Here is a 27,156-nt window from a genome sequence, read left to right as displayed (position 1 = left end):
TGTGCTCTGCAATGCTTGGGGATGATGCCATTTCAAGCTGCAACTTGTCCTTGGTATGTTTTGAGAAGACTTCATTGCAGCACAACCCTGGCTGCATGGCATATTTAACCTGAATTGGCTGCAAGTTGGATGCAGACTTGTCACTGTGGCTGTGGTACATGAACGAGACTACATTGCAAGAATTGATGTTCAATAGTCATTGAAACAGGTTCAAACTGGAGAAATTTACAAGCCCTTTCTTACGCTAGAGGCGGTGACCCTGAACATCCTTCGATGCAAGAGGTTAGTCAAACATCAACCTTGGAGCTAACACTACCCTGTTCTTGACTCTTCCATATTCACTCACTCAGAAGCCATACTTACAACAATCTCACTTGCAACAACCTCAAATGATGCAAGCTCTCCTTGAAGGTATGATTTTGGAGGTAGGATTCTAATTTCTAATAAGCCATGGGTGCAGTGTGGTAGTTTTTAGAGTCATCGAGGTCTACAGCACAGAAAAAGGCCCTTTGGCCCATCGAGTCTGCACCAGTCAAACAAGTACCTAACTATTCTAACTCATTTTCCAGCACTAGGCCCATAGCTTTGTATGCCATGGCATCGCAAGTGCACATCCAAATACTACTTAAATGTTATGAGGGTTTCTACCTCTACCACCCTTTCAGGCAGAGAGTTCCAGATTCCCACCACCATCTGCGTGAAAAAATTCTTCTTCACACCCCCTCTAAACCTCCTTCCCCTTACCTTAAATCTATGCTTCCTGGTTATTGATCCCTCCACCAAGGGGAAAAGTTCCTTCCTGTCTACCCTATCTATGCCCCTCATAATTTTATACACCTCAATCATGACCCCCCCCCCCCCTCCCCTCAATCTCCTCTGCTCCAGGGAAAATAACCCCAGTCTATCCAATCTCTCCTCATAACTAAAACTCCTCCAGTCCAGGCAACATCCTGGTAAATCTCCTCTGCACTCTCTCGCATGCAGTCACATCCTTCCAAGAATGCCAATTCCAGAACTGCACACAATACTCTAGCTGTGACCTAACCAGTGTTTTATACAGTTCCAACATAACTGCCCTGCTCTTATGTTCTATGCCTCGGATAATAAAGGCAAGTATCCCATATGCCGCCTTAACCACCTTATCTACCTGTCCCACTAAGTGGACATGCACACCAAGGTTCCTCTAATCCTCGGTACTTCCCAGGGTCCTACCATTCATCGTGTATTCCCAGGCCTTGTTTGTCCGGCCCAACTGCATCACCTCACACTTATCCGGATTAAATTCCATTTGCCACTCCATAGATCGTGCTTGGATATCTTGCTATCTGAACCTTGTTTGTTTTTTAGCAGCTTTTGTTCCCACTTTAATCGGCACTGTGTACCAGCCTGTCTATATCCTCCTGCAATCTAAGGCTATCCTCCTCACTATTTACCACCCCACCTGGTCACCTCTTTGGAATCCATGCTGACTGTCCTTGATTAATCCCTGCCTCTCCAAGTGTAGGTTAATTCTGTCCCTCAGAATTGCTTCCAATAGTTTCCCCACCGCTGAGATTAGACTGACTGGCCTGTAGTTCCCTGGTTTATCCCTTCCTTCTTCCTCCCTCCTTGAATGATGGTACCATATTGGCTGTCCTCCAGTCCTCTGGCACCTCTCCTATGGCCAGAGAGGTATTGAAAATTATTGCCAGTGCCCCTGCTATCTCTTCCCTTGCCTCACTCAATAGCCTGGGATACGTTTTTGTAGGTAATTTTTGTAGTACCCCTCAAACTCTGTCTCCAACACTTCCAAGCAAGTGCCAATTTACATACAGCCTAAAAATGCAGTCAGTGAACTTTAAGGTATGGCATTGATTAAATTAGTCCACATGGGAGAGACAGCAAGTGCCAGTGGCATTGGGCAAATGGCTGTCATCAGAAACCCTTTGCCTTCTGAAAAATGCAGTCATCTTGTAAAACTAGACGGCTATCATGCTGTACTTGTGTTTAAGTGGGAAATGATTAAACAGATAACTGGATAGGTTATTAATATGTGTGGGCAGCATGTTTTCTGATATTACACATGATCCCTATCTTAGACTGGGGAGGTGATGGTGATAGAAACCTGAACTGCAGCCTTGGCTGCCACAAGTGTTTGTGTTTGTTCGTTGTCTGTAAAGTAAACGATCTGTTCTGCAACTGGCTCTTTACAACTGCACAACTTGTAGGGTCTTTTTCCCTTTGGTCATTGCCAGGTTGCCTACTGATTAAGGTTGGGGCATAATGGTAGATCTGGCTGTGGTGGCTGCTCCTTCATGTCCCATTCCCAAATGCAGGTGAATGGCAACATTTTAAAACCAACTCCATCATTAATTTTAACAACATGCTGGGCAGCATGGAACTCCATAGATCGTGCTTGGATATCTTGCTATCTGAACCTTGTTTGTTTTTTAGCAGCTTTTGTTCCCACTTTAATCGGCACTGTGTACCAACATATTACAAAATCATTAGAAAGGTTACTAAGAACGTGTTGAATAATTTTTGTTTAGATATTCCAAACCCCTCTGTCAATTTCTTTTTTCATGCTTAAAAATAAGCATGACCCTCAACAAAAACAACTGTAGCAAGGCAGTGGGAACATTTTTAAATAAAGACACACACACGTCCTTTATTTTTTGAATTCCTTCACACGTGGAACTTGCTCCTCCCTGAGTAGGTGAGCAAACACAGGAAATGGTGTCACCAATTGTGTATTTAAATGGATGTTACTATTTAAGTGAAATTTTGGGGGGCACTGCTAATTGGATGGCAATTTTGCAGCCCCTTTGGCACATTCCATGCTGGCAAGGCTATTTCTGCCAACTCAAATTCCTCTTCCAGTGATCGCTGAAACAACAGTTTAGAAGATGCTGTTTTTTTTTTTAAATCTGTGGTCTTGGTGCTCATTCAGTTTTGCTTGGGCTCAATTTTCAAGGTCATTTTTAACTCTCCCATTGAATTAGTTCAATGAATTTAGTTCTCTTCACAGAACATAGCTTTAAGGCATATCAATGTACCGTAAAAGAGAACCCGTTATGCTTGGGGTCTAGTCAGAGATGATGACTTGCTACCTTGAGCATTGGATCACTCAATCTGTAAACTTATACAGTGTTTAATTATTTATACAGTGCATTTCACATCAGACTTGAAGCATTTTGTATTCAATAAATTATTTTTGAAGCGCAATTATATCTGTTCTGTAGGCATAGTAAGGTACCACAAACACCAATGAGATAAGTGATCAACTACCAAACGCAGATTGGATGACTGCTTTGCAGAACACTCATTCAGTCAGCAAACGTGGCCTCTAGCTTTTGGTGGCCAGCCATTTTAATGCTCCATTTTGATCTCCCACTGACCTTTCTTCTGTCCTTGGCCTAGTTCAACACGAGCCCAAGGAACAGCACCGCCTCTTCTGAACAGGCACTTTAAGAACCTTCCAATCTCAGCATTGAACTCAACAATTTCAGACTAATCTCTGCCCCCACTTTGTTCCCTTTTCTCGGCATGTTTTGATCATGCCCTGAACTAACGGTGAGCTCAGAATATAAGAAACATTACCGTGCATTGAACATATTTACAATTGGCAGTTTGTGAAGCCTTATACCTTGAAGGCGTCGATCTTAAAGATCATTGCTCCATTATATGTACATGGGTAGGTGCGTGGTGATGCAGAGTTCTTCAAAGTGCTGATCCATTCATGCTCCCTGCAAGGTTCCAATAAGATACTTTGGTGTCCTTCACTGGTAATGTAATGAAGATGGTTGACTATTCCTGCAGATTCTCTCGAACCAGAGAGCTCACCTTCAAGCATAAACCCCCTTGGCTGAGTCTGACCCCTTGTGTGCTATCTGGGAATAATAATACTCGATCACACTCTGATCTAAAACTAAATGCCCTTTGGCAATTTTTCCCTATGCGTACAATTAAGCATAGTCAACTTTAACAGGCCCTTTGACATGCAAAAATTGGCTCTTTCATAATATTGTTTTCTGCTGGTGTCCCGCTGGATTTTATTTTTCAACTAAAATTTGATGATTGGCTATTCTAATTCCATTAAGTGCAGGATCAGTAATTCATTTAAAATAAGTTTTCAGTTGTTGATATTCAAATATTTTGTGGGTGAAATTATACATTTGAAACTGGGAAACTGATCTGCAGGGCTTAAGGTTGGATTTGGGCTTCATGTTATTTGATTATATTGAGTATATACATTAAAATGTGTGGTACAATTGCCGTTCCCCAGTGTCGCCTCATTAGTTGGCATAGTGCAGAGCAGAAGGAGAAAAGATCGAGACAGCTTAGCCACAGAGCCAGCATAAAAAGACATTCTTCCCTGCTCAAAGTGAAGGGAAATAAAAGAATCTCTCATTTTTCAAAGTTGTCTTGATGGAAAAGTTGTCAAGAGGTCAGGAGGTAACTGTGACTTTTCAAGACTGGAATAGATGAGGAAATGATGTACCAGTTCTAGTTCGGTTACCACTTGAGTCTCAGTACTGGGCGAATCACTAGAAATTTCAGCAATAGAGATAATGGAGAGCCAAGCTTGTGTTCATGTGTGGAGCTCTGCTGCCCCATTATTGGAAAACCCATTGCAGTGCAATAGTGTTTTTTGTGTAGAGACTACATTTGTTCCACTTTGGACCAGATTAAGGGAGAGTCTTTAAAAGCAAACTACTTTCTGACCCTGGAATCAAGAAAGTCTAAAGATTGAATCAAATGTTTCCTATAATTCAGATCAAGCACAAGGAAGTGGTGTGTTTAGCATTAAGCTTCTGATTGAAGTCTAACAATACTGCAAAGATTTTTAGGAAATGAATAATGCTCTTAATGTTTCATTGCAATAATTTAGAGTAAACTTTTGGTCTTCCCCAAAGGAGCAGCTTTTCTGGTGAGTAGCTAGGCCATGCATTCCTGAAAGCTCGTAGGTTTGAACCCCATTTTGTTCAGTCAATTGGCTTCTGCCATACTGAATGTAGTGACACTTCAACTGACTTGCACTCCTTTGGGTTGGGGAGGGCAAAATGGACCAAGCTTGCCATAACTGTAGATGAGCCCTGTTGAAAATGCTTGTGTGGACAGTGCAGCTGAGGCAATTCTGTCCGTAGCCCAGGGTCACCATTGACCAGCGCGGCGAGCTTTTATGAAGAACAGGCACTTATTGGATGTGCTGTACTCATCTAAGGAGCTTGGATGGGAAGAAAATTAATTAATTGGGAATGAAGTTAAACCTAAGTATAGTGTCAGTTAGGGTTGAGTGTGAACAGAGCAAAAGATTGTTATAAGCACTTATCACTCAGGAATTCAGTTGGAGAGATTTGTTTGTTTTAGTATCCATCCAGATAAATGTTATATATAATGTCTCATTTTTAATTTGCTACTCAGCAGCTTTATTATTCAATACAGTATGTTCAATGAGCAAAGTACATGGCTGAACACTTCTCTTCAATATTCATTTTTTCACTTTAGAATTAATTTGTGGCCCCAGCATTGGTGTCCAGTTGGTGGAACTGTGAAATTACTATCTTGGACAGATGAGGAGGCTGAATTCACTTTTTTAATAACAGTGCTTTATAGCAAATGATCAAACTGCTAACAGCATATGCAAAAATATTGAGTCGAGCTTGTTTTTTCTTTCCACAATGTGCTGGCAGTTAGGCTACATGATCAAAATGCAAACAGCTAATTTCAGTAACTAATTATATTCTGCAGTATATGCACCATATGTTTCTCAAGACTGGAGGTGCTGTTGTGGCCCATTTCATATTGCAGTGCTCCCCAGTGTAATGATGCCTATTCTTTGATTACGATTACTAGTATAATCGGGGGACAGCTGGAAAATTGCCACAACCATTCAATCCAGGCCCTCCAATCCCCTTTGCTGTGGAAAATGTGCATGGAGACCTCCATAAAGATTTGTTTTTTTGTTAGTCCCAGATTCACTAGCAAAGCTTGCGGCACAGAGATGCTATAAAATGTTATTCAATATTCTGCAACACCCCTCTCGGCAGAACATGGTCTAATTAGGGTAACTTTGAGGCTTGCTCTCAGTATAGAATGCTGCTAGTTGGAAGCACAGGTTGGACATGGCCCTAATAAGACTATAGGACTGTCCCTGAAGTCCATAAATGCATCCACCCAGGCTTTGGCCAAGTCCAGCCCATAGCAGAAGGCAAATGTGAGGGGTAATTGACTGAGCTAAGAGTGCAGCCTTGAAGTACATCTCCCTGTGTTATAATAAACAATGCACCATTTCTTGTTTGTAACTTTCTCAATGGAGTTTTTGTTTAAAAATTACAGAAATAGAGGGATTTTTTTCTAAAGCCTTTTTAACTAGCCGAGTGCCAATTAGTCCATCCATCTGGTTAAGTTGACCATAATCCTACATCCCATCACATTTCAAATTCTCAGATCCTGTTGTTCTGATTTGTTAATTTCAATCAATTGTTGATTTACGTGCTAAAGAAACTCCAGATTGCAAGAAATTTAATGATGCCCTATCTGAAAGCTCTTCACTAGCAGGCTTTATACTTTGCCCTGCTATCTATGGAAACTCAAATATCATTTTCCTTCAAACAAGTCTGGACAAATCTAAGTACAGTTGTCACTCAAGTTCTGGGTATACAGACAAACCTAAGAATTAGTGGTGCACCTGCATAGCAAAAACTAACCAGCCTTTTGACTACTTGTTTGTCTCATTAAAAAACATTGCAGCATCCAAGGATAAATCTTCCATCCGTGCTCCTAGGCTGGGATTTTATCCATGAGAACATATGTCGAGAAATGGCATGTTCAGCCACCATTTTCTGTCCCTTCATTTTTTATTTAAAAATATGTAGTTCCCTGATACCTGAAACAAAGGCAACTAGATTAATGAGGAATTGGCTGACTGGCACTTAGTGTGGAATAGGACCTAACGAGTGGCTAACAGGCTTGGAGAGCACAAAGATTGAACAGATTGGTGCAAAACAATCACTGATGGAGTTGGGTGTTGTCTTTTAAGCAGAAGGCAAGCAGGATTGGTCTTGTCTATGCTAAATTGTAGAAAGTTCTGCTTTATTGACCAAGTTGAGCATGAATGTTTCATTAGTAACTGAACATTAATCTCTGCGCTGTAGAACAACTGAAAATTTTTGAAGACCTCCTGAATATTCCTGATGGGTAAACTACATCTTTGTGTGGGCTTCCAAATTAGATAAGTCTAATGAGACAAAGCAACCCACTTGATAAGCATCCCATCCTCCACAATAAACACTCACTCCACCACTGATGCACAGTAGCAGCAGTGTGAACTATATACAAGATGCACTGCAGCTACTCAGAGCAGCAGATGGATAGAAATGCCACCACCTGCAATTTCCCCTCCAAGCCACACACCATCCTAACTTGGAAATATATCGCTGTTCCTTCACTGTCACAGGGTCAAAATCCTGGAACTCCCTCCCTAACAGCACTGTGGGTGTACCTACACCACATGGACTGCAGTGGTTCAAGAAGGCAGCTCACCACCACCTCAAAGGCAACTAAGGATGGGCAATAAATCCTGCCCTAGCCAGCGAATCCCACACCCACACCCTGTGAACAAATGTAGGAAAAAGCTACCAGCAAGGAACATAAATATCTGTGAATAAGTCTTGTATTCAGTCTATCTGTGCTTTTGCTTTAAATGGCAAAACAGCAGAAACTTCCTACCTTAATGCTCTGGATTAATTTTGTCTCCTTGACCCCTTCTCTGCTTGGTGCCTTTATTCATCAAGTAATGTGTCTGCATTTACCTAGCTACCTGACATGAGCTGAAGTCCTCATTACTTTCTAGTTCTATCCTGCTCTTTCCCAGTGATTTTCTTGGGACTGCCACTGGGAGGCAGCCTTTTACCTATGATGTATAAGAGGTCTGTTGGCAACAAATACTGGCCTTGCTAGCAATGCCCACTTCCTTCATGGGATTAAAAAAAAACTATTCCTTTGGTGTAAAGAGTAGACTTATTCCACATGTTTGGGGGGGAAGCTGGGATAGGCACACCTTCAAGTACTTCCTGATTGCAAAGTAGAGATAAATAACATTAATGTGGAATGGATGCAGCTGGGATAAAGAATGGCTCAGTCAGAGATGCATATGGTGGATGAGGGATGTTGGGTAACATTAACAATGCACTTTTAAGGAGAGATTGCATTTTTTTGTACTGTCTGGTTTTTTTTTTTTACAAATAACCTACAAGTAACTTTTTTTTCACCTTTGGTTGCATATTAAATCCTTTGGTGTGGTACATGACGCATCTGACAAAGCTCTGGTTATGAGACTTTCTTTGGGTTGGGTGTGGGTTTAGCTCCATTGGTCTCTGGGTTAGGGCTGACTGCTGCTTGATGCTGACACTGGGTTCTTGAACAGTGTTTCATTTCTCAGCAGTAACAGCCCTCCCCTTCTCTCCCACACAGAGAATTCACTATTGGCAGAAAAGCAATTTTGACTTGGTATGGCCTACATTGTTGCTTTTAAATCCAAATAAGCTACTGTTCCCAAGGCACCCTGCAGAGGTGTTGGTCTTTTTAAATGATGTAAATTAGAATAAAAGCATTTACTGTTGCTATATGAAAAGCAGAGTTGGTTAAAGCCATTATTGCAATAGTGGTGGGGGGGGAAAACCATGTAAAATGATGGAAGCACTCTCGACCTCAACTTGTTTGCCAGTCGAGTTACCATTATTGATGCCTGTGATTCATATTGCTTGCTTGGGACACTTGAGTTATAAAGAGATAATCATTATTGCATCAATTTCTCCTAGCGTTGTGTCTCTCCCAATAACAGAATATATACACTCAAACTAAAAACCATTTTGGAAAATGTATTTTGTGTTTCAATGAAGTACTTCTTGGATATAGTCATACAGTTTTGAAGGGGGAAATGATGGCGTAGTGGTAATGTCACAACTAGTAAACGAGGCCCAGGCTAATGCTCTGGAGTCTGGTTCAAATCCCACCTTGGCAGCTGGTGGAATTTAAATTCAATTAATAAATCTGAAATTGAAAGCTAATCTCAGTAATGGTGACTAAAAACCCATCTGGTTCACTGTCCTTTAAGGAAGGAAATTCTGCCATCCTTACCTGGTCTGGTCTACATGTGACTTTAAGACCTGCAGCAATGTGGTTGACTCTTAACTGCCCTCTGAAATGGCCTCGCAAGTCACTCAGTTCAAGGGCAATTAGGGATGGGCAACAAATGCTGGTCTTACCAGTGACACCCACATTCCATGAAAGAATAAAGAAAAAATGGTGACCTTCCACCCATTATACCAGTGCTGGTACATTGAGCTATCCAATTATTCCTGATCCTCTGCTCTTTCACAGCCCTAGAAATTTCTGCTTTTCAAATATTTGTCCAGCTCCATTACTGTTGAATCTGCTTCCAGCACCCTTTCAGGACATGGATTCTCAATCATATCTTGCTGCATTTATCTATATATTTTCACAAATTCTCATAGTCCCTTTGGTTCTTTTGATGTTTGGCTGTGCTCTTTGGTTACTGACACTTTTGGCGCTGGAAATGGTAAGTATGGAGAAACTGTCAAAATGCTTCATAATACTGAGCACCTCTATTAAAACTCCACTTTTAACCTTCTTGGGGAAAACAATCTCGAGCTTCTTTGCCCTCTCCACATAACTGGAGGGACTGCATCCCTGGTGTGATCTGAGCTGAGCACAAGGTGTGAATTGAAAACTTGAGGTTCTATTGCACCTGTGGCTAAGGGATGAGCAGAGGCTTTCTGATGGGGTGGGGGTTGCAAATAGACATGATGCCCCCATGAAAGGGCGGGGGGGGGGGGAGAGAAGACAGGCTGTCGCAGCGCATTCACACGTGGTGCTGATTTTTGTTTTGTCTTCTGCGTTTTGCAGGTTGTTCGGTGTGACGGGGAATTGTGCGGCATGCAGCAAGCTGATTCCTGCCTTTGAGATGGTAATGAGAGCCAAGGACAATGTTTATCACCTGGACTGTTTTGCTTGTCAGCTCTGTAATCAGAGGTACAGTTTTTGATCAAAAGTCCTCATTGTCAATGGTGCACATGGAAACCCAATTAGTTAAAAGAATGTAACATCTGTTACTCACTGTAAATTCATATCATTTTTCTGAAACCCATCTGCTTTATATTAGATTTTTGACGATAGAAAATGTCGTCCATTAATCACCTCAAAGTCTGCCTTGACTATATACTGCTCCCCCTCTCAAAAAAAAGCAATGAGCATTCTTCAAGCAACTTAATATGCCAGAGTTAACAGCATAAAGTATTAATTGAAAAAATTCAGTCAGGTTCTGATGCTTAGAGGTTGGTTCTGAATAACCAATAATGTTCATGGGGTTAAACAAATTAATAGTAAAGCATGTTTAAATAGTGATGGAGATACCAGCACTTGCCAAGAAGCCAGCTCCGCACATTAATAGGAAAATTCATTAACGTTTCCACAGCCTTTGGGGGCCTTCCTGCCAACTGAAAGCCCCTGAGGGTAATAATTGTATTGAAGTCTATAAATATGTAGGATCTAATATAAAATGATACATTGAAGAATGTTTGTTCATTAGCTTGTGACTGAGGTGTACGTATATTAAATTTAATTAATGTTTTAGAAAATGAATGCAAAAAAATGTATTGTATTTTGATCAGGAAATGTTTTCTTGGGGAATTGAAATCATTTGACTTTTCTGCCTTTTAAGAAAATTAGCAAAGATAACAGGAGCTTTTTTTTGTACTTTGTGCAACAGGGGTGTTATCGTATAATATTTGACAGCATTGAGGGAGAATCATTATCCAAGTAAGATTGGAGTGTTTGACTTTGAGTTTTAAAATAGCTGGTCTGATGGCAGAGTGAGATAGGTAAAATGGCTTTGTTGAGGTAGTTATTTTAGTCATAGTATTTGGTCCCACAGCATGAGGGTGGGAGGACAGGGTGTACCCTGAAGCAGAGGATTCTAGGTGCACAACCCAAACTACAAATTAACTCAATCAATGATCTATCATAAGTTATTGATAGAGTAATGAATGATGGGGCTCAGATTCAGTAAATGAATTTGTTGCTGTGTCAAAGATTTCCCAAGGGTAGTCAACAAACTCGCCAAGTCAGTGAAACCAGCCACTCCCTTCAACTTTTTCTCATGCTGACACATTCCAAACACTCACTGGTCCATCTCAAGAATTAGTTATTTTGCCATCGGATATCTATTTGCAGTTTAGCTGAAGCCCTGTTTGCCACTTACTCTACCACATATGCTGAAGATTCTAACTTTACACATTGGCATCCTATTGTACAATGTATTGCTTTCCAAGATGGGTGCAAGAAACTTTCATTTGGGGGAAAATTAAACACTGCTCTTTGAACGAGAAGGAATGATGAATGACTGACCCCATGGGTATGAGCTCAATAGTGCAACCATGACCACAACTGCTGCACAATCCCCTGATATGTTGGCCCTGAAAGGAGTGCAACACAATTACCAGAATGTTATCAGAGCTCAAAGATTTATATTGAGGAGATTACATAACTGAGCTAAAGTTTGGAGGCACCAAAATAATCGATTGGGGTAGATAGAAAGTTTTTTTTCTGCTGATGGGTGAGTCTAGAATGAGGAGAATTAAGCTTTAAAGTCAGAGCCAGACCATAGAAGTTAGGAAACATTTCTTCACATTGAGGGTGGTAGAAGTTTGAAACTGTCCCACAAAATCAGTACATACTAGCTCAATTAATACATTTTGCTAGCCATGCCTGATTTCATTTGAATGAATGGTGGAATAGGCTTAAGGGCTAAATGACCTCCCCCTGTTCCCACCACTACAGTAAATAGATGCAATGAAGGAACTTGAATCATTATTGGGTTGATATTTGAGGTGCTAAACTGCACTTCAGAGCCCTGTGCAATCTATGGTGATCAGAACATCTTTTCCAGAGAATGTTAACAAAGCTCTAATTATGCTTCATTGTGGATAACATTACCAAGGATGGACTTGTCAGTGTGCTTTAATGAGCAGAGTTGCAATGTGGAAGACTAGGCCGCTGATGGTGGGTGATGGTCTTGTGCTGAGGTCAGCTATAGGCCCTGTTGTTCAGCTTTTCTAAGAACAGAGTTTAGGAATTTTGACTCCCTTTTGGACTGCTCTGTGCAATAGCAAATGATGGACTGAATGTGCTTTCCTGGTGCAGAAGCTGCTTCACATTTGAAAACATTTGCATGTTCCTTGTGCACATGCTTCTACATCAGAGTTCTCATCCTGTTGAGGTTATGGGGAGTGTTTACGTATACAGGTTGTAGAACTGGCTGGTCATTGTACTTCCCCTGCTGTATATGTTTCAACACCATTTTTCTGAAGTTTTGGCCTCCTTGCTCTCAAATTCCACTCTTGTTATCACCTAGTGCTAAGAAATGAATTGGCATTTGTGTAAATGATGACAATCGGCTTCTGTGTTTCTGACACTACTGGAGGGCATCTCCTCGTGATATCTACTGTCCTGTGTAGAATGATGGAAAGCTAGGTTCCCACTACAAGGGAGGGATTTACAAAGTCGTCTCAAGTGAGATGAAACTGACTGATTGCTTGGTCTGACCTGTCCATGATACTTTGCACTACATCGGCTGAGGTCAATAATTGTTCAGCATGGTGCTTTAGAAAGCTGGCCCACTAGTCACTAACCAATGATGGCTTAGGAAGGCAAATTGAAACTTGTCTTCCACCTCCAACCTCCTGGTTCATCACCATTTTGCTGTTCCTACTCCTCACTATTGGTTACCTGCAAGGTATCTGTAGCACCTGATGCTCTTCCAACCCCTGACTACCTGAGTCTCTTTGCTCTGAAGAGAGCAGGTGGGACATTGAGTAAATGAAGATGCTTGGCCATTGGGGGTACTGCAGTATTACTGATTAAACTATTGAACACTTGTGCAAAACCCATATATATAATTGCACCATTGCAATGCATTCAAATAATGATTGATATGGTAAGTACCAGTTGATCTATGAACCTCCTCCAACCTCTGACCACCTCCCTGTCTACTGAATGTGAGGAGAGTAGAGCACTATTTCTTGAAGGCTTCACCATCTGCACCACTCCTCACCCTTCTACTCTCTGCAAAAGTTTGCCTTGGAAAAGATGAGGGCAATGCAGGCTGGGTTGACTGGAGGAGGTGCAGCAGGGGTGGGGGGGAGGCGGGGGGGAAGTGGGTGTGCAAAGGTTTCCTTTGTTTACTATATGTAAGTACAACAAATAGCTCAGATTCACTGAACATTGACTGACTGGGATCTGCTTGCCACATATCCTGGAGTTTTCCCGAGTCAACCTAATACCTTTGGCAGGTTCCCAGTGGTGTCTCCATCTGTGCTGGGAACCCCTGTCAGATGGTAGGGTGGGGTGGTGGCGGTGGAAGGGTTAAAGCACTGTTGCTGTAGACCTTGAATGCTGGTAGCTGCTGAAAGTGGACAGGGGTTAGTGACAAGGTTTCTAAGAAACATTAGAACCATTTTTTTAGCCACTGAAAAAAGTTGTCAGGCTTGTCACTGACTTCAAGGTGCCAAATTTGCTGGGCTGTTCCTAGGAATACTGGATATTTGGTAAATAGCAGCTGCAGTCCTGCATTGGTGAAGGACCCACACACAATCTCAGAATTCTTAAGGTGCAGAAGGTCAGCCCATGTCTGCATCAGCTCTCCAGATGAGCCATTCTCCTGCCTTCTCCCCGTAACCCTGCACATTCTTTTTTTGAATGAGTCCTAATTCCCTTTTGAATGCTTCAATTGAACGTGCCCCCGCCTCTCTTTCGCTGGCCCTTTTCTCGCTGGCCTTGTCCAGACCTCTGATTTTGAATACCTCCATCAAATCTCCTCTAAGCCACCTTTTTTATTCTCCAAGGAAAACAGTCCTAAACCTAACTTCTCCAGCCTATCTTCTTAACTGAAGTTCCTCATCTCCGGAATGATTTCTGGTGAATCTTTCCTGCACTCCAATGTGCAACGCCCAGAATTGGATGCAATACTCCAGCTGAGACCTAACTATTGTCCCATAAGAGTTCAATGTAACCTCTTTGCCCTTGTGCTCAATGTCCCTATTAATAAATGCTCCATTCTAGGGCAGTCATTTTCAGCATCCAGCAAACGTGATGCTGTAAAGCTGCGATGGTAAGCAAAATAGCTTAACAATTGAGGCCTTTTCCCTTTTTCCCCTTATCTCCACCCCACCCCTCCCCAATCCCCCACATAGCAAGAACTTTGTCCAAGTTATCCCAGTTGTGTTTTGATTTCGGGATATCTTCTCTCAGGTTGTCATAACATGTTGAAATTCATTCTCTGTGCATTTTTTTAATAATAAATAGCACCACTGAACATTATTTTCATATTTATTTGTGCTGTTACTTTTCAATAGTAATTGTATCTTTTTTTTTCCAAATTGGTCTTTCAGAGCCCCTTTAAACTCCCTGCAGCACTTAACCCTGAGTTCACATGTTCTATGTCACTATTGCAGGCCTTGGCTCTCTTTACCCTGTTTCTCCATTTGCTCAATTGACCAACATCTCCCTCGCCCAGTCAAAAGGACAGGGTTTTGGTACTTGAGACATTGTGTACGTGACAGCTGGATGGACATTATTTTATGCTGATTTAATGGCTCAGTTACTTGAGAAATGTGGTAGAATTATTGCAAGTGAGTAGGATCGGGCTAGTATCTCGGTCAATCCTGTTCGTGAAATTATCTCAAATTCGCTCATCAGCCGTTTTGGTTGATCATAGCTCCTAAAAGCTAGGACTTGGTTCAGTGATTGCACACACCCCTCCGAATCAGAAGGTCATGGGTTGGGTTCAACCCTGCCCCCACCCCCTCCCCCACCACTGTGGAGACTTGAGCTCCTAATGTAGACTAATAGGCTAACAATCGGATGTGGTGCTGTCTATCTTGTTGAACAGAGGATCCAGCTGCCCTCTTGTGAATGTAAAAGGTCACATGGCAGCTCTCCTAGTGTTCTGGACAATACTTATCCCTCAACTGAAATAGATTATTTGATTACTTCTCTCCTCTCAGTACTGTTTTGTGGGATGCTGCTGTCATTTTTCCCTAAATAACACACAAGATACTTTTGAGTATAGTCACTGAAGTGCTTTGGGAGGGCCTGAGGTCTTCAAAAGTTAACATATAGATGCAGGTTTATTCTTTGAGTTTGAAACCCTTTTTATACCTTACCCAAAGAGGGAAGATGGCAATTTGTGTACGGGCAAAGTAGAACCTGCTGCCAATGTAATTTTCTGGTATGGGCCATCAGCAAGTGAGTCCATTGGCTTCCAGCATTCACCCTTGGGCCAGGTTCTGTCTTGTTCAATGGGAATATTAGGCAGAGAATTGAGTTTGTATTTATAATCTTTAATTTGTGACTTCACTGAAGTTGCTCCTCAAGTTAGCATTGCTCAGTCAATAAAAGCACCGCCCAGTATGGTACTGCATCATGAAGACCAGCAAAATCCCTGGTTTGTGCCAAGTTATCTCAGCCAGTGATTCAAGTGTTAGAAGAGGCTCAACCCCCCACCCCCCTACCTCAGGGCTGCAAAAGGGAAATAATCAGCTGCAGTAAGTGCTCCTAGCACAACCTATTAACTATTGGAAAGTATGTTGTGGTGAGGTTAGGATCCAGTTGTGCTCCGACACGGTCATATAAGTTGTTAACATTCACCAGCTTGGATCAAGTATAAAAGCTCATCGTTTAGGTGAGTGAGTGGATGGGTTGCCCTATATTGGTGCAACTGTACTCCAGCATGAGTTCACCAGAGGAAAATGAGAGCAGTTTTCTTTTTTGTATATAACAAAAAACTTGATCGGCTCCAGCAGAAATATTTTTAGTTTCTGATTTAGAACTATCCAACTTGGTGAAATGGTTTGCAAACAACAAATAGGCAGTTGGGCGTGATCACAAAGTAATACAGGAAAGTCTCGCCTCTCGCAACACCCTTGTTTGCATATTCGCTCGCCCGCGTTTTGTACTTTGCTCACGCCATGGGCCAGAGAGTGTACAATGTCGCTTATCTGTGTTTTTCTCGGAGGAGAAGTCTCTGGAAGCGGATTCCTTCCATTAGTCCTGCTTGTAGACATCTTAGTTCTGTTTTTAAGCCCCTTTCTGACACAGGTGAGCAGCAGTGCCTGGGATGGTTGCAGCCCAAATGGAGAGGGGAACCTGGAAATGTCTGAATCTCTCGGTCCACAGCTGCAACAACAGTTCTATTCAATTGCGAAATGTTCACACTTTTTTTTTCCTGTCAGTTTTGAGATGATTCATTTTTTTAAATGACGATTGTCTCTTTAAAAATTTTAATACAGGTCTTGAATTTCTCAGAGGCTCCCCCATCTGTCATGTACAGGCACCACAATTTGTTGCACAGTAACTGCACAAACCAATGCTGCCCTCACATTGCTAGAACCTCTCATTGACTCCATTGAAAACCATGTTCATTGTTCACAATTTCACCAGTTGCAAGGTTTCATTGGAACGTAACTCCTGCCAACAGCAGGACTTTACTGTAATTGAATTGTCATCTTGTTCTCAATCTCTAAATCAAGTGATTCCTGCAGGCCATCTAAACTCTCAACAGGTTTACAACCATTCTGGCTGATCTTGTACAGATCATTTTAGCTTTCTATGGGGAGTTTGTGGGCTTTTAATTCCAGTTGGGGTCTGTTCTATACTTGGCTGAAGCAGTCAATCTTCGATGTTCGACTGATGATTCATGTTGGCAGATTAAGGCTGAGAAATCACATCTGCAAGGTTGTCAATGATATGCTATTGAATTCCTGAATTTGCAGAACACAATAGCTGTATTCCCCAATCCATCCCAATTTTGGATCAAATTTACTTTGCCTATTTTGAAAGATTGCAAGATGAAGGAACCTTTCCTTCACCAAAAAAATACTGAAATACAACCAAAATATATTGAATACCATCCAGTGGGCTCCTGAATTGGGTTTATGTTCCTCAGCCTGTTTCATAATGAAGTAAGTCTCCCTGATGTCTCAATTTGCCATTCACCATTCTGTACTTGTGTCCCTTGTGCTCCTCTCCTTCCCTGAATTCAAACATTGGGTTTGATATCTATACCATTTACTAGCTCATAAGTTCCCATAATGCCCTCACCACTATTCTTCTTTCAAGGCTAATTTTGTTTCTCCACTCAATCTTCTACCTCCCACCCCAAGTTTGGATTGTCTGCAAATTGAGCTACTTTCCAATGAGATTTTATCTGGTCACTTAACATTCCTTAACCTAACTGCAAGGAGTCCCCTGGGTGCTGCTGCTATTGCAAACATAAGGCACATTCTCATGACTTCACAAAACATTGAGAGCTTGGGAAGCTGTACCGTTCCCTTTTTAAAAGATTTGTGGGTGTCCCTAACGAGGCCAGCATTTATCACCATAATTGTCTTTGAAGGTAATGCTGAGTTACCTCTTTAAATATAACTTGAGTGACTTGCTAGACCATTTCAGAGAGCTTTAAATTTAAATTCCACAGCTGCCATGGTGGGATTTGAATTAGTCCAGGCCGCTGGATTACTAGTCCAGTAACATAACCACTGTGCAACCATTTTCCCCTTATTTGCAATGCTCTGAACATTGACCAGAAGAAATGCCGTATTTAGGTGAGAGCAGTAATGGGGCTCAATTGTAATGACATCCATGGTTGAATGACTGTCCCGCACTCCAGAGGCTTGCAAATACTGAATAGCTATGAATGAGAGATATGTGAAAGCTGCTACTGAGATGCAAGGGAGAGTTGGAAAAACAAAAGAGCTACTCTTCAATTAAGCAAAAGTTACAATAAGATGGTACTGATCTTGCACAGAAGACTGGGAGCCTACCAGAAGCCTTTCATAATTGATCTTCTATCTCTAGGATCTATAGTGGGGCACTGAATGACCTCCTCTCTTCCGTCCACTGTCCCCCCCACCCCACCCCCAACAAACCAACTTCAAATATGAAGGTTCATACCTATTTATCAGCTTGTAACTTGCATTCTACACTGCAATCCCTTCAAAAATATTCTAACATTTTGAATTAAATGTAACAATATGAAGTAATATTTACAACTTCAAGCAACACAAAGCTGTTGGAAAATGTCACAGTTGAACAGGCTAAACCTCTTACTACGGTTACTGTATTTAAAAATATTCTGGTTGTTCTATCTTATCAAGTCGATGAATAGTTCAAGATATTTCACATGTTGGACTATGGTGAGATTGTACACATAGATTATCAAACAAGTCTATATAAATGCTGTGTATTTCACAGATACTGTGTGGATTGAACAATGTTGAATGCTTTCTGAATTAAATTTAATCATTTTAACATCAAGCAATTTTGAGATGGATTGAGTGCATCAGAACCTAGATGATCATTTAATACAAATCGGGTAGGGCAAAACTAGGCAGCTATAAAATATAAGGTCGTCATGAAAAAATCCAGTAAGTAATTTAGGAGAAACTTCTTTATTCAAGTGGTTTTAGAATATGGAACTCAGACCACAAGTAGTTGAGGTGATTATCTAGCTTCACCTTAAATGCTTCTATGCTACACACATGAAGATTAGCAATAGGTTATGTTGAGAGGGTTAGATGAAGCAAGTGAGAGGAGGCTTTTATGGAGCATAAACACCACTACAGACCTAAGATAAAAGCAAAATACTGCGGATGCTGGAAATCTGAAACAAAAACAAAAATACCTGGAAAAACTCAGGTCTGACAGCATCTGCGGAGAGGAATACAGTTAATTGTATTCCAGTTAACATTAACTGTATTCATCACCAGTACAGACCTATTGGGCTGAATGGGCTGTTTTTGGGCTGTACGTTCTATGTAATTGAGTGTCTATTTCTTCACTTCTACAAGATATGACTGTAAAATCAATACCAAAAATATTGAATTGTTTGCAAATGGAAGTACAACCGGGTCCAAATTTTTATGAAATTTAAACTTGAGTAGGAAGCTTTCTCTACAAAGAAAATTTAGTTTTTGTTTTAAAAAGATAATCTCTTGCTATTTAGTTCCAGCTTATGTCGTCAACGTAGCAAATTTAGAAACCTGTTAGATTGAGGAGGGACTAGGCTCACAATTTGTCTCGAATTAATATCAGTGAAACGCTTCTAATTCAACACTTGAGGATCACAGAACATTGAGTTGCTTTTGATATTAAATCTAATCTGTTTAACATTATTACCAAAGGGAATTCTGGCAGTACATTGGAACATCATCAGTAAACAGCTAGCTAAATAACACAGCCTGCTATTGAGGGTCACCTGGGTTGCTGTGTGTAATTATGCATGGTTCTGCTGGATTTGGTAGAGTACGCATAAGAGCTTCTGAAGGTTAAATTGATACGGTCAAAAGCACTGCAATTTGCTTAAAAGCCTCCAGTTAAGAATATTTTTGTGCATACTTGAGTATATATATATTATATGTATATACATATTAGACATAAATGGGTTTTTTCATCAAGTTGGAACCCACACCTAACATACTGCCAAATGTCTTGACTCAGTGAAGTAGTTCTCAAAGTATAATAGAAATGTGCAGGCAGATTATAAGCTAATAGCTTTTATTTCTATTTAAAGACACTCTCTATTGAGTTGTCCTCTATATTCACCACCACTTATTTTTTTTATTCCCTATTATCTGTTCAGGTTTTGTGTTGGAGATAAATTCTTCCTCAAGAACAATATGATTCTGTGCCAGACAGACTATGAGGAAGGTTTGATGAAAGAAGGCTACACGTCCCAGGTTCGCTGATTCCATGGCCACGTGTCAAATTAGTTTTAAGCACTAACTTCTGTACTGTTTACTTAACATGTAAATATGAATTGAAACAGGAACTAATAGAATAGACATACAGTACCCAGAGCTGGTGGCCATGTTCGGAATAAAGTTGGGAAGAAAGCGGTATATAGTTATTTTGTTCCTGTTCTAAGTTGAATGTCTCTTAGACCTACTGTATATATTGAGCTTTGTCATGAGGGAAACACATTCCCTTTTTTGTTTGCTGCTTACAGTTTATAATTTTGTTTGTCATTTGGCATGAGATGTTTATTTTGGATGACTCTTGTATATATTATATTGTAATATTTGAAGCACAAATGTAATACAGTTTTATTGTGTTAACATTTGTGTTCATTCCTTTGTTTCTTGGTACTGTTGCATTTAGTACAATCAGTGTTCAGATTTATTGTATAATTAATTATGCTTTCTGTATTCTATTAACTATTTTAACTGAGCTGTAACTTTCTATTAAAATAATCAAACCGCAATTCTATGCACTTTAATTTGTCTGCCAATACAATGTGTTAAAAATCTGGAGACCTAGAAGTAGCCAAATATGTAATCTCCTTGCACCTAGAGGTTGGCATTAGAAATTACCATTAACTTTGCCAGCAATTCTGATGCAAATGCTTTGTCTACCAGATGAGAAATCGGTTTGTTCAATAAACAATTTTACACCATAGTTTTGTGCAACATGTTGTGGAACATAACTTGCTTTATTCACTCCTCCTTCAAAACTGGTATTCATTTTCCTGTTTTTGCGCACATTTTATCAGTGTCACCCAGACTACACATCTAGACCCAAGGAGTGTACATTTCTGAAGTTACTGTATCAAGAAATATTTTAACCTCAAGGGTTTGAAGAATGGAAGCTTGTTTTTTGTATGGTTTTGTGACTCTTTTTGATGTACTTCAGTAATGACTAGCAGCTGAATGACTGACTGTTATCTGCAATTTGGCAGCCTTTAACAGGCAGTTTAATAGCTCTGAAGCATTAGTCAACTTTATTCTGCTTTCTTGATAACTGATCTTTAATATAACTGGAAATGTGTGCTTTTAAAAAGTACATATCACACAAAACAAATTAACCTATAGAAACAGCTCAACATGGATGTAGATTAATGTATTTTTTAAAAATAGTCAAACCAGTTTTGAAAGGAGCCATTTTGTGTTCACTAAAACATGCATGGGGTGATAGTTTTTAAAAAAAAAAACTTTGGATATTGGTTGCACATTTAAAGTAATTGGATTTCGGTTGTTTCATTTAATTTGACTCCATCCACATTTCGTGGTGGGGAGGGACCACCTATCAACATCTAAAATTCTGAATACCATTGGAATTCAAATTAGTTCCAGACTGCTTTAAGAATTTTGGATGCTCTACAAGGATATCAACTGTATGTGCTTATTTATATAGTATTTTCAGAGAAAATTTGTCGCATAGAATTTTGTTTAGAAATGGCCACCTTGTAAGTATATCGAAAAATGTAAATGTTCCCATTTGTACTCTGCAGTGAAAGCCATTTACTTTATGTATAAAAGAGCTGTTAGAATTCAATGTTGCATTGTTTGTCAAGATCAGTTTTACAAAATGAAAACATTGCTGATAGGATAGATCTCATTCAAGGCCCTGGATAGTAGGGACAGGAACTAAATGTGTTTCAGTACTTAAATTGCAGAAACATTCCTTTTTACTCCAGCTTGAACTGCTAGGTGGAAAAAATTTCCCTATCCTGACACAGGAAACTTATACCCCATCCATTATCTTGCAAATTTCTTTTGAAATGTGGTCAGTTGTTTGGGGGGTGGTGGGGAATGAAATAGGCTGCTGTATTTGTGGTAAAAGTACAGCACTGAAGTCTTACTAGGCAAGTACCTCGTGTTACTGAACCATTCGTGGTGGGAAGATCCTAAGATCAGTCCTTAGGCTGTGTAACACTGATCTTAATCTGGCCAATGATTGATAACAATTGCTCTATGGCAGCCAGATAAGGGAATAGGGAACAATACTTGAGAAATAGGCCATTCGGCCCTTTGAGCCTGCTCCACCAATTTGATAAGACCATGGCTCAACATAAATCTACCTCAACTCCACCTTCCCAAACTCTTCTCACATCCTTTGATTCCTTTAGTATCTAAAATACTATCTTTACTCTAGAGAGCTGTAGATGCTCAGTTGTTGATTATATTTAAGTTCCAAAGGCTCGCAACCCTTTGAGGAAATTTCTCCTCGTTTCAGTCCTAAACGACTGAAACTCGTTATTCTGAAACTCCCCAGCTAGGGGAAACCATCAACCCATCGTTTACCCTGTCAAGTCCCTTAAGATCTTAAGTTTTATTGCAATCACCTCTCATTTTTCTTAATTCAATAGAATAAAGATCTAATCTACTCATAGGATAAGTATTTCTTTAAGGAGACTAACTGAGCACACTTCCTGGTGTAGTCTCACCAAGGCTCAATGTGTAATTGTAGTAAGGTTTCTTAATCTTGGCCTTTATTGTAAAGTGATTGGAGTATAACATTTGCTTTCATAGTCTGCTGTACCTGCAAGTTACCTTCCTGTGATCTGCATACAAGGACATGCAGGTCCCTCAGAATATAACATTTCTCATCTTTCACCATTTTTTAAGTTATCCACTTTGGTGGAAAAGTAAATGGAGTGTGACGTTCCATCTGTCAGTCCTTGCTTGCTTAATCTGACTATATCTCTGCATCCTCCTTACAGCTTACTTTCCCACCTAATTTTGTATCATCAAACTTGAATACATTTATACTTGGTTCCCCTCTAAGTCATTGCTATGGATTATTAATAGCTGAAGCCCAAAAACCTTGCAGCAGTTGCAGCTTGCCAGCCTGAAAATGACTCATTTATTCCTATTTTCTTGTTTTTGTCTGTTAACCAGTCCCCAATTTATGTTAATATATTACCTCAAATCCCATGAATGCTAATTTGTGTAATAATGCCTTGTCACCTGCTCCTGCAATTCTTTTGTTGATGGGCTTTGAAGTACAAAAAATGCTCTGTTTCAATAGTTAGTTGCTGTATTTTTACTGCAGTGATTGGGATCTCTAATGTAATAATCTGAAATGATTTAAATGCCCAGAGTTCTTTTAAAATGGGAAGAGAAACATTTCAGCTTTGAGAGGAAAAAAAAAATCCCCACCTGCTCCTGGATTGCTGGTCTAGCCATCCAACTGTCTCCAGCTCTGGCTTGACAGGGTAAATGTTGGGTTGATGTTCCCCTAACTGGGGAGCTTCAGAATAAGGGATTGACTTTTGGGACTGAGCTAAGGAGAAATTTCCTCAAAGATTTGTGAACCTTTGGAACTTTACCCCAGAGAGCCATAGATGCTCAGTTGTTGAGGATTTTAGAAACTAAATTAATCATGGGAGTGTGGAATTGAAGTAGATGTTCAGCCATGGTCTTATTGAATTGATGAAGCAGACAGGCTTCTATTAAATTTAAGTACTTTTCCCCATTCCCTTACCTCCATAGAGCAATTGTTCTCCAGCATTGACCAGGTTGGATCCATTTTACACAGATTAAAGACTGATCCTGGGATCTTCCTGCTGTGAATGGTTCAATCCATCCCACCCCTAACTCCCCGGGATAAAAACATGGTGGGTAGGGCGAGTATCCACGGTCGGGAATTTTCCTGACTCAATCTTCCCTCTACCTATTGGAAGTCCAGCTCTCTGTCTCTTACTTTAAATCTAATACTCTATTTAAATTGTTAGCCAGGGCTGGACTGCTGTTCCTGTGGGCTATGGTTGGACGACTACTGTAGGGGTTGAAGGGGACGTTTTTGTTGTGAATTTATATCCATTGTGAGATATGATTTTTGTTTGTCATTGTTCAGATTTAAGACCCTAGTTTCAGACTCCATAAAATCGCATATAAAATTCATCACATTATGATCATTCTTCCCCAAGGATCCTCAACTAGATGATTATTAATTAACCCTTTCTCACTGCACAATTCTAGATCTAAAATAAATTGTTCCCTAGTTAGTTTTCTAAATCAGTATGTTAAGGATCTTTATTGAATGCCTTAAAATTGTCGTTCACACAATTGCAGCAAATTTGGTTTGCCCAGTTTGAAGATGGAAGTGCCTTGTGATTAGTGTCACATGCACCTCCAATTTCTTGATTTTTTTTTATATTGTGCCTGACACTAGAGGGCCTACAAGCTACTTCCAGTTGTGTTTCTGCCCCTTATTTCTTGGCTCCAGAGAGCAATTATATAGAATCAATTTGTGTGGAATTAAGATCATTAACTTCTTATCCCATCTGTTATCAGGGCTCCCCACCTTTGCTCATCTCTTAAAGTCAAGTCGAGGAATATTTAGTTCCTAGCCTTGATCATGTTGCAACCATGTCTACATAATGGTTTTTAATAGTTTAATGGTATGTGGTTATCACTATCAAGGCCAGCATTTGTTGCCTGTCCCTAATTTCCCTTGAACTGAGTAGCTTGCCAGGCTATTTCACAGGGCAGTTAGGAACCAATCATATTACTGTGGAGTTGGAGTCACATGTAGGCCAGACCATATGAGGATGGCAAATTTCCTTCTCTAAAGGACATTTGTGAGCCAGATGGGTTTTTGTGACTGATCGTTTCATGGACACCATTACTGAGATTAGCTTTATATTGCAGATTAATTGAATTTAAATTCCACCTGTCTGCCATGGTGAGATTTGAACCAGTGTTCCCATAGCATTAGTCTGGGTCTCTGGATGACTAGTCCAGTGGCATTACCAGTATGCCACTATCTCCCCTACTAAATCAAATCCATTAATTTCTATCCCTGCTATTAATACATCTATTTTTGTTTCATATGCTTTATGCATTTAGATTTAGTACTTTTAGTTTTGCCTTTTTTCTGCTTTTCCCTGATATCACCATAGTCTCTAATGGCCTATTACTATTGAGTTCTCTGCCCTAGTGGAGGCATTGGTCGAAATATTCCAGAACTCTCTGGATTCCGGGAGGGTCCCAGCAGATTAGAAAACTGCTAGTGTATGCCCCTGTTCAAGAAGGGAGGGAGACAAAAAGCAGGAAACTATAGGCCAGTCAGCCTAACATCTGTCATTGGGAAAATACTAGAATCCATTATTAAGGAAGAAATAGGACTTTTAGAAAAGCTTAACTCAATCAAACAGAGCCAATATGGTTTTCTGAAAGGGAAATCATGTTTGACAAATTTGCTAGAGTTCTTTGACTGTATAACAAGCAGAGTTGATAAAAGGGAACTGGTAGATGTGTATTTGGATTTCCAGAAGGCATTTGATAAGGTGACACATAAAAGGTTATTGTACAAGATAGGAGTACTCAGTACTGGGGGTAATGTTTAGCATAGATTGAGGATTGGTTAACACACAAGACAGAGTTGGGATTAATGGGTCTTTCAGGTTGGAAAGATATAACTAGTGGAGTGCCACAAGGATCAGTCCTAGGGCCTCAATTATTTACAATCTATATTAATGACTTGGAGGAGAAGATAGAGTGTAATGTATCCAAATTTGCTGCTGGTACAAAAATAGGTGGGAAGGCATGTTGTGATGAGGACGTAAGGAATCTGCAAGGGGATTTGGTTGTGAGTGGGTAAAAACGTGGCAGATGGAGTTTAATGTAGGAAAGAGGGAGGTTATGCACTTTGGTAGGAAAAGGCAGACTATTATTTAAATGGGAGACACTCCAAAAAAGTGCAGCACAGAGGGACCTGGGTGGTAGTGTGCATGAACCACAAAGTTAGCATTTGGGTGCAGCAAGTAATGAAGAAGGCGAATGGAATTTTGGCCTGCATTGCTAGGGGTTTGGAGTTTAAAGATAGGGAAGTCTTGTTACAACTGTACAGGGTGTTACTGAGGCCACACCTGGAGTACTGTGTAGAGTTTTGGTCCTCGTATTTAAGAAAGGATATACTGGCATTGGAGGCAGTTCAAATGGGATTCACTAGGCTGATTCCTGGGATGAAGGGGTTGACTTATCAAGAATGGCTAAACAGGTTAGGCCTTTACTCAGAGTTTAGAAGAATGAGGGGTGATCTTATTGAAACGTACGAGATTCTGAGGGGGCTTGACAGGGTAGATGTTGAGAAGATGTTTCCACTAGTAGGGGAATTTCAAACTAGGGGATATAGTTTTAAATAAGTATCCCCTTATTCTGTAACTGAGATGCAAAGGGATTTCTTCCCTCTGAGGGTAATGAATGTCTAGAATTATCTACCCCAGAGAGTTGTGGAGGCTAGATCACAAAGTATTTAGAAGTAGATAGATTTTTGAAATATTGGGGAGCTGAGGGTTAGGAGGAGCTGGCACAAAAGAGTTGAGGCCTGGGGCAGATCAGCCATGATCTTATTGGATGGTGGGGCAGGCTTGAGAGGCTGAAAGGCCTACTCCTATTTCTTATGTTCTTCCTGGTCCACGCTGCTAATTTTTGCCCAAATTTGTACTCCACTCCACAGCCTTGGCATTTCTTTTCCTGCCTTGAATTTATCTTTTCCTGAATCTCCCTATTGTTGTAGTTATTCAATTTGCTAGGTCACTGGTCTCAACCTGGTTCAAGTGGAGCCTGCCCTAATGGAAAGGCACTCTTTCGCCAAGCTGGTGCCAGGGCCTCCCTGGAATTGAAACGTGGAAAGTAGGAGTGGGTCATTCAGCCCTTCAAGCCTGTTCTGTCATTCACTATGATCGTGGCTGTTCCTCTAACTCAATGCCATACTTCTGCTCTATCCCCATACCCCTTTACGCCTTTAGAGTCTAGAAATCTATTTCCTCCTTTGAATATATTCAGTGACTTGGCCCCCACAGCCTACAGTGGTAGTAAATTCCACAGGTTGACTACTCCATCCCACACCACTCCCTCAGCCATGCATTTAGCCATTAGATCCCTTCACCCTATGCCAATTTAGTTTTCAAGATATTAAGGGGATCCAACAGGGTAGATTGGAAGAAAGTATTTCCCCAGTTGGGGGAATATAGGGCCGGAGAGGGGGCAGGGTCATATGAGTATAGGACTGGGGGGTCACATCAGTGTAGAGCTGGGGGGGTCACATCAGTATAGGACTGGGGGGTCATATCAGTGTATGATTGGGGTGGGGGTTATATCAGTATAGATCATCACCTGATTTTGATCCTAGTATCTTAAGCTCTCCCAGCAGAACCTCAAGAACAAAACAACACAGGGAGAACTAATGTAGACCAAAGAAATTGGATCCTCTCCTCTCTCTCTCTCTCCCTCCCTCTCCCTCCCTCTCCCCCCCGCTCAAAGTTCTTTTCCAGCTGTAAGGGCATGTTATTAACATTAGCCCTAGCCAGGC

General features: G+C 40.6%; 1 protein-coding gene across 3 annotated transcripts in view; it reads left to right on the top strand.

Annotated features, from left to right (window-relative positions):
• lmo3 (LIM domain only 3) overlaps window positions 1–20,502 on the top strand; it is a 58,582-nt gene extending 38,080 nt beyond the window's left edge. For all 3 annotated transcript variants that reach the window (XM_078552833.1, XM_078552832.1, XM_078552834.1), the window contains exons 3-4: window positions 9,910–10,035; window positions 19,700–20,502. In XM_078552833.1, coding sequence (XP_078408959.1) covers window positions 9,910–10,035; window positions 19,700–19,805 — 232 coding nt within the window. In that variant the 3' untranslated portion in view covers window positions 19,806–20,502. The remainder of the gene's footprint in view (window positions 1–9,909; window positions 10,036–19,699) is intronic.
• The last annotated feature ends 6,654 nt before the right edge of the window (window positions 20,503–27,156 follow it).

Source organism: Cetorhinus maximus, chromosome 12 (genome assembly GCF_964194155.1).
Source record: "Cetorhinus maximus chromosome 12, sCetMax3.hap1.1, whole genome shotgun sequence".
Lineage (NCBI taxonomy): Eukaryota > Metazoa > Chordata > Chondrichthyes > Lamniformes > Cetorhinidae > Cetorhinus > Cetorhinus maximus.
This window is presented reverse-complemented; position numbering and strand designations above follow the sequence as displayed.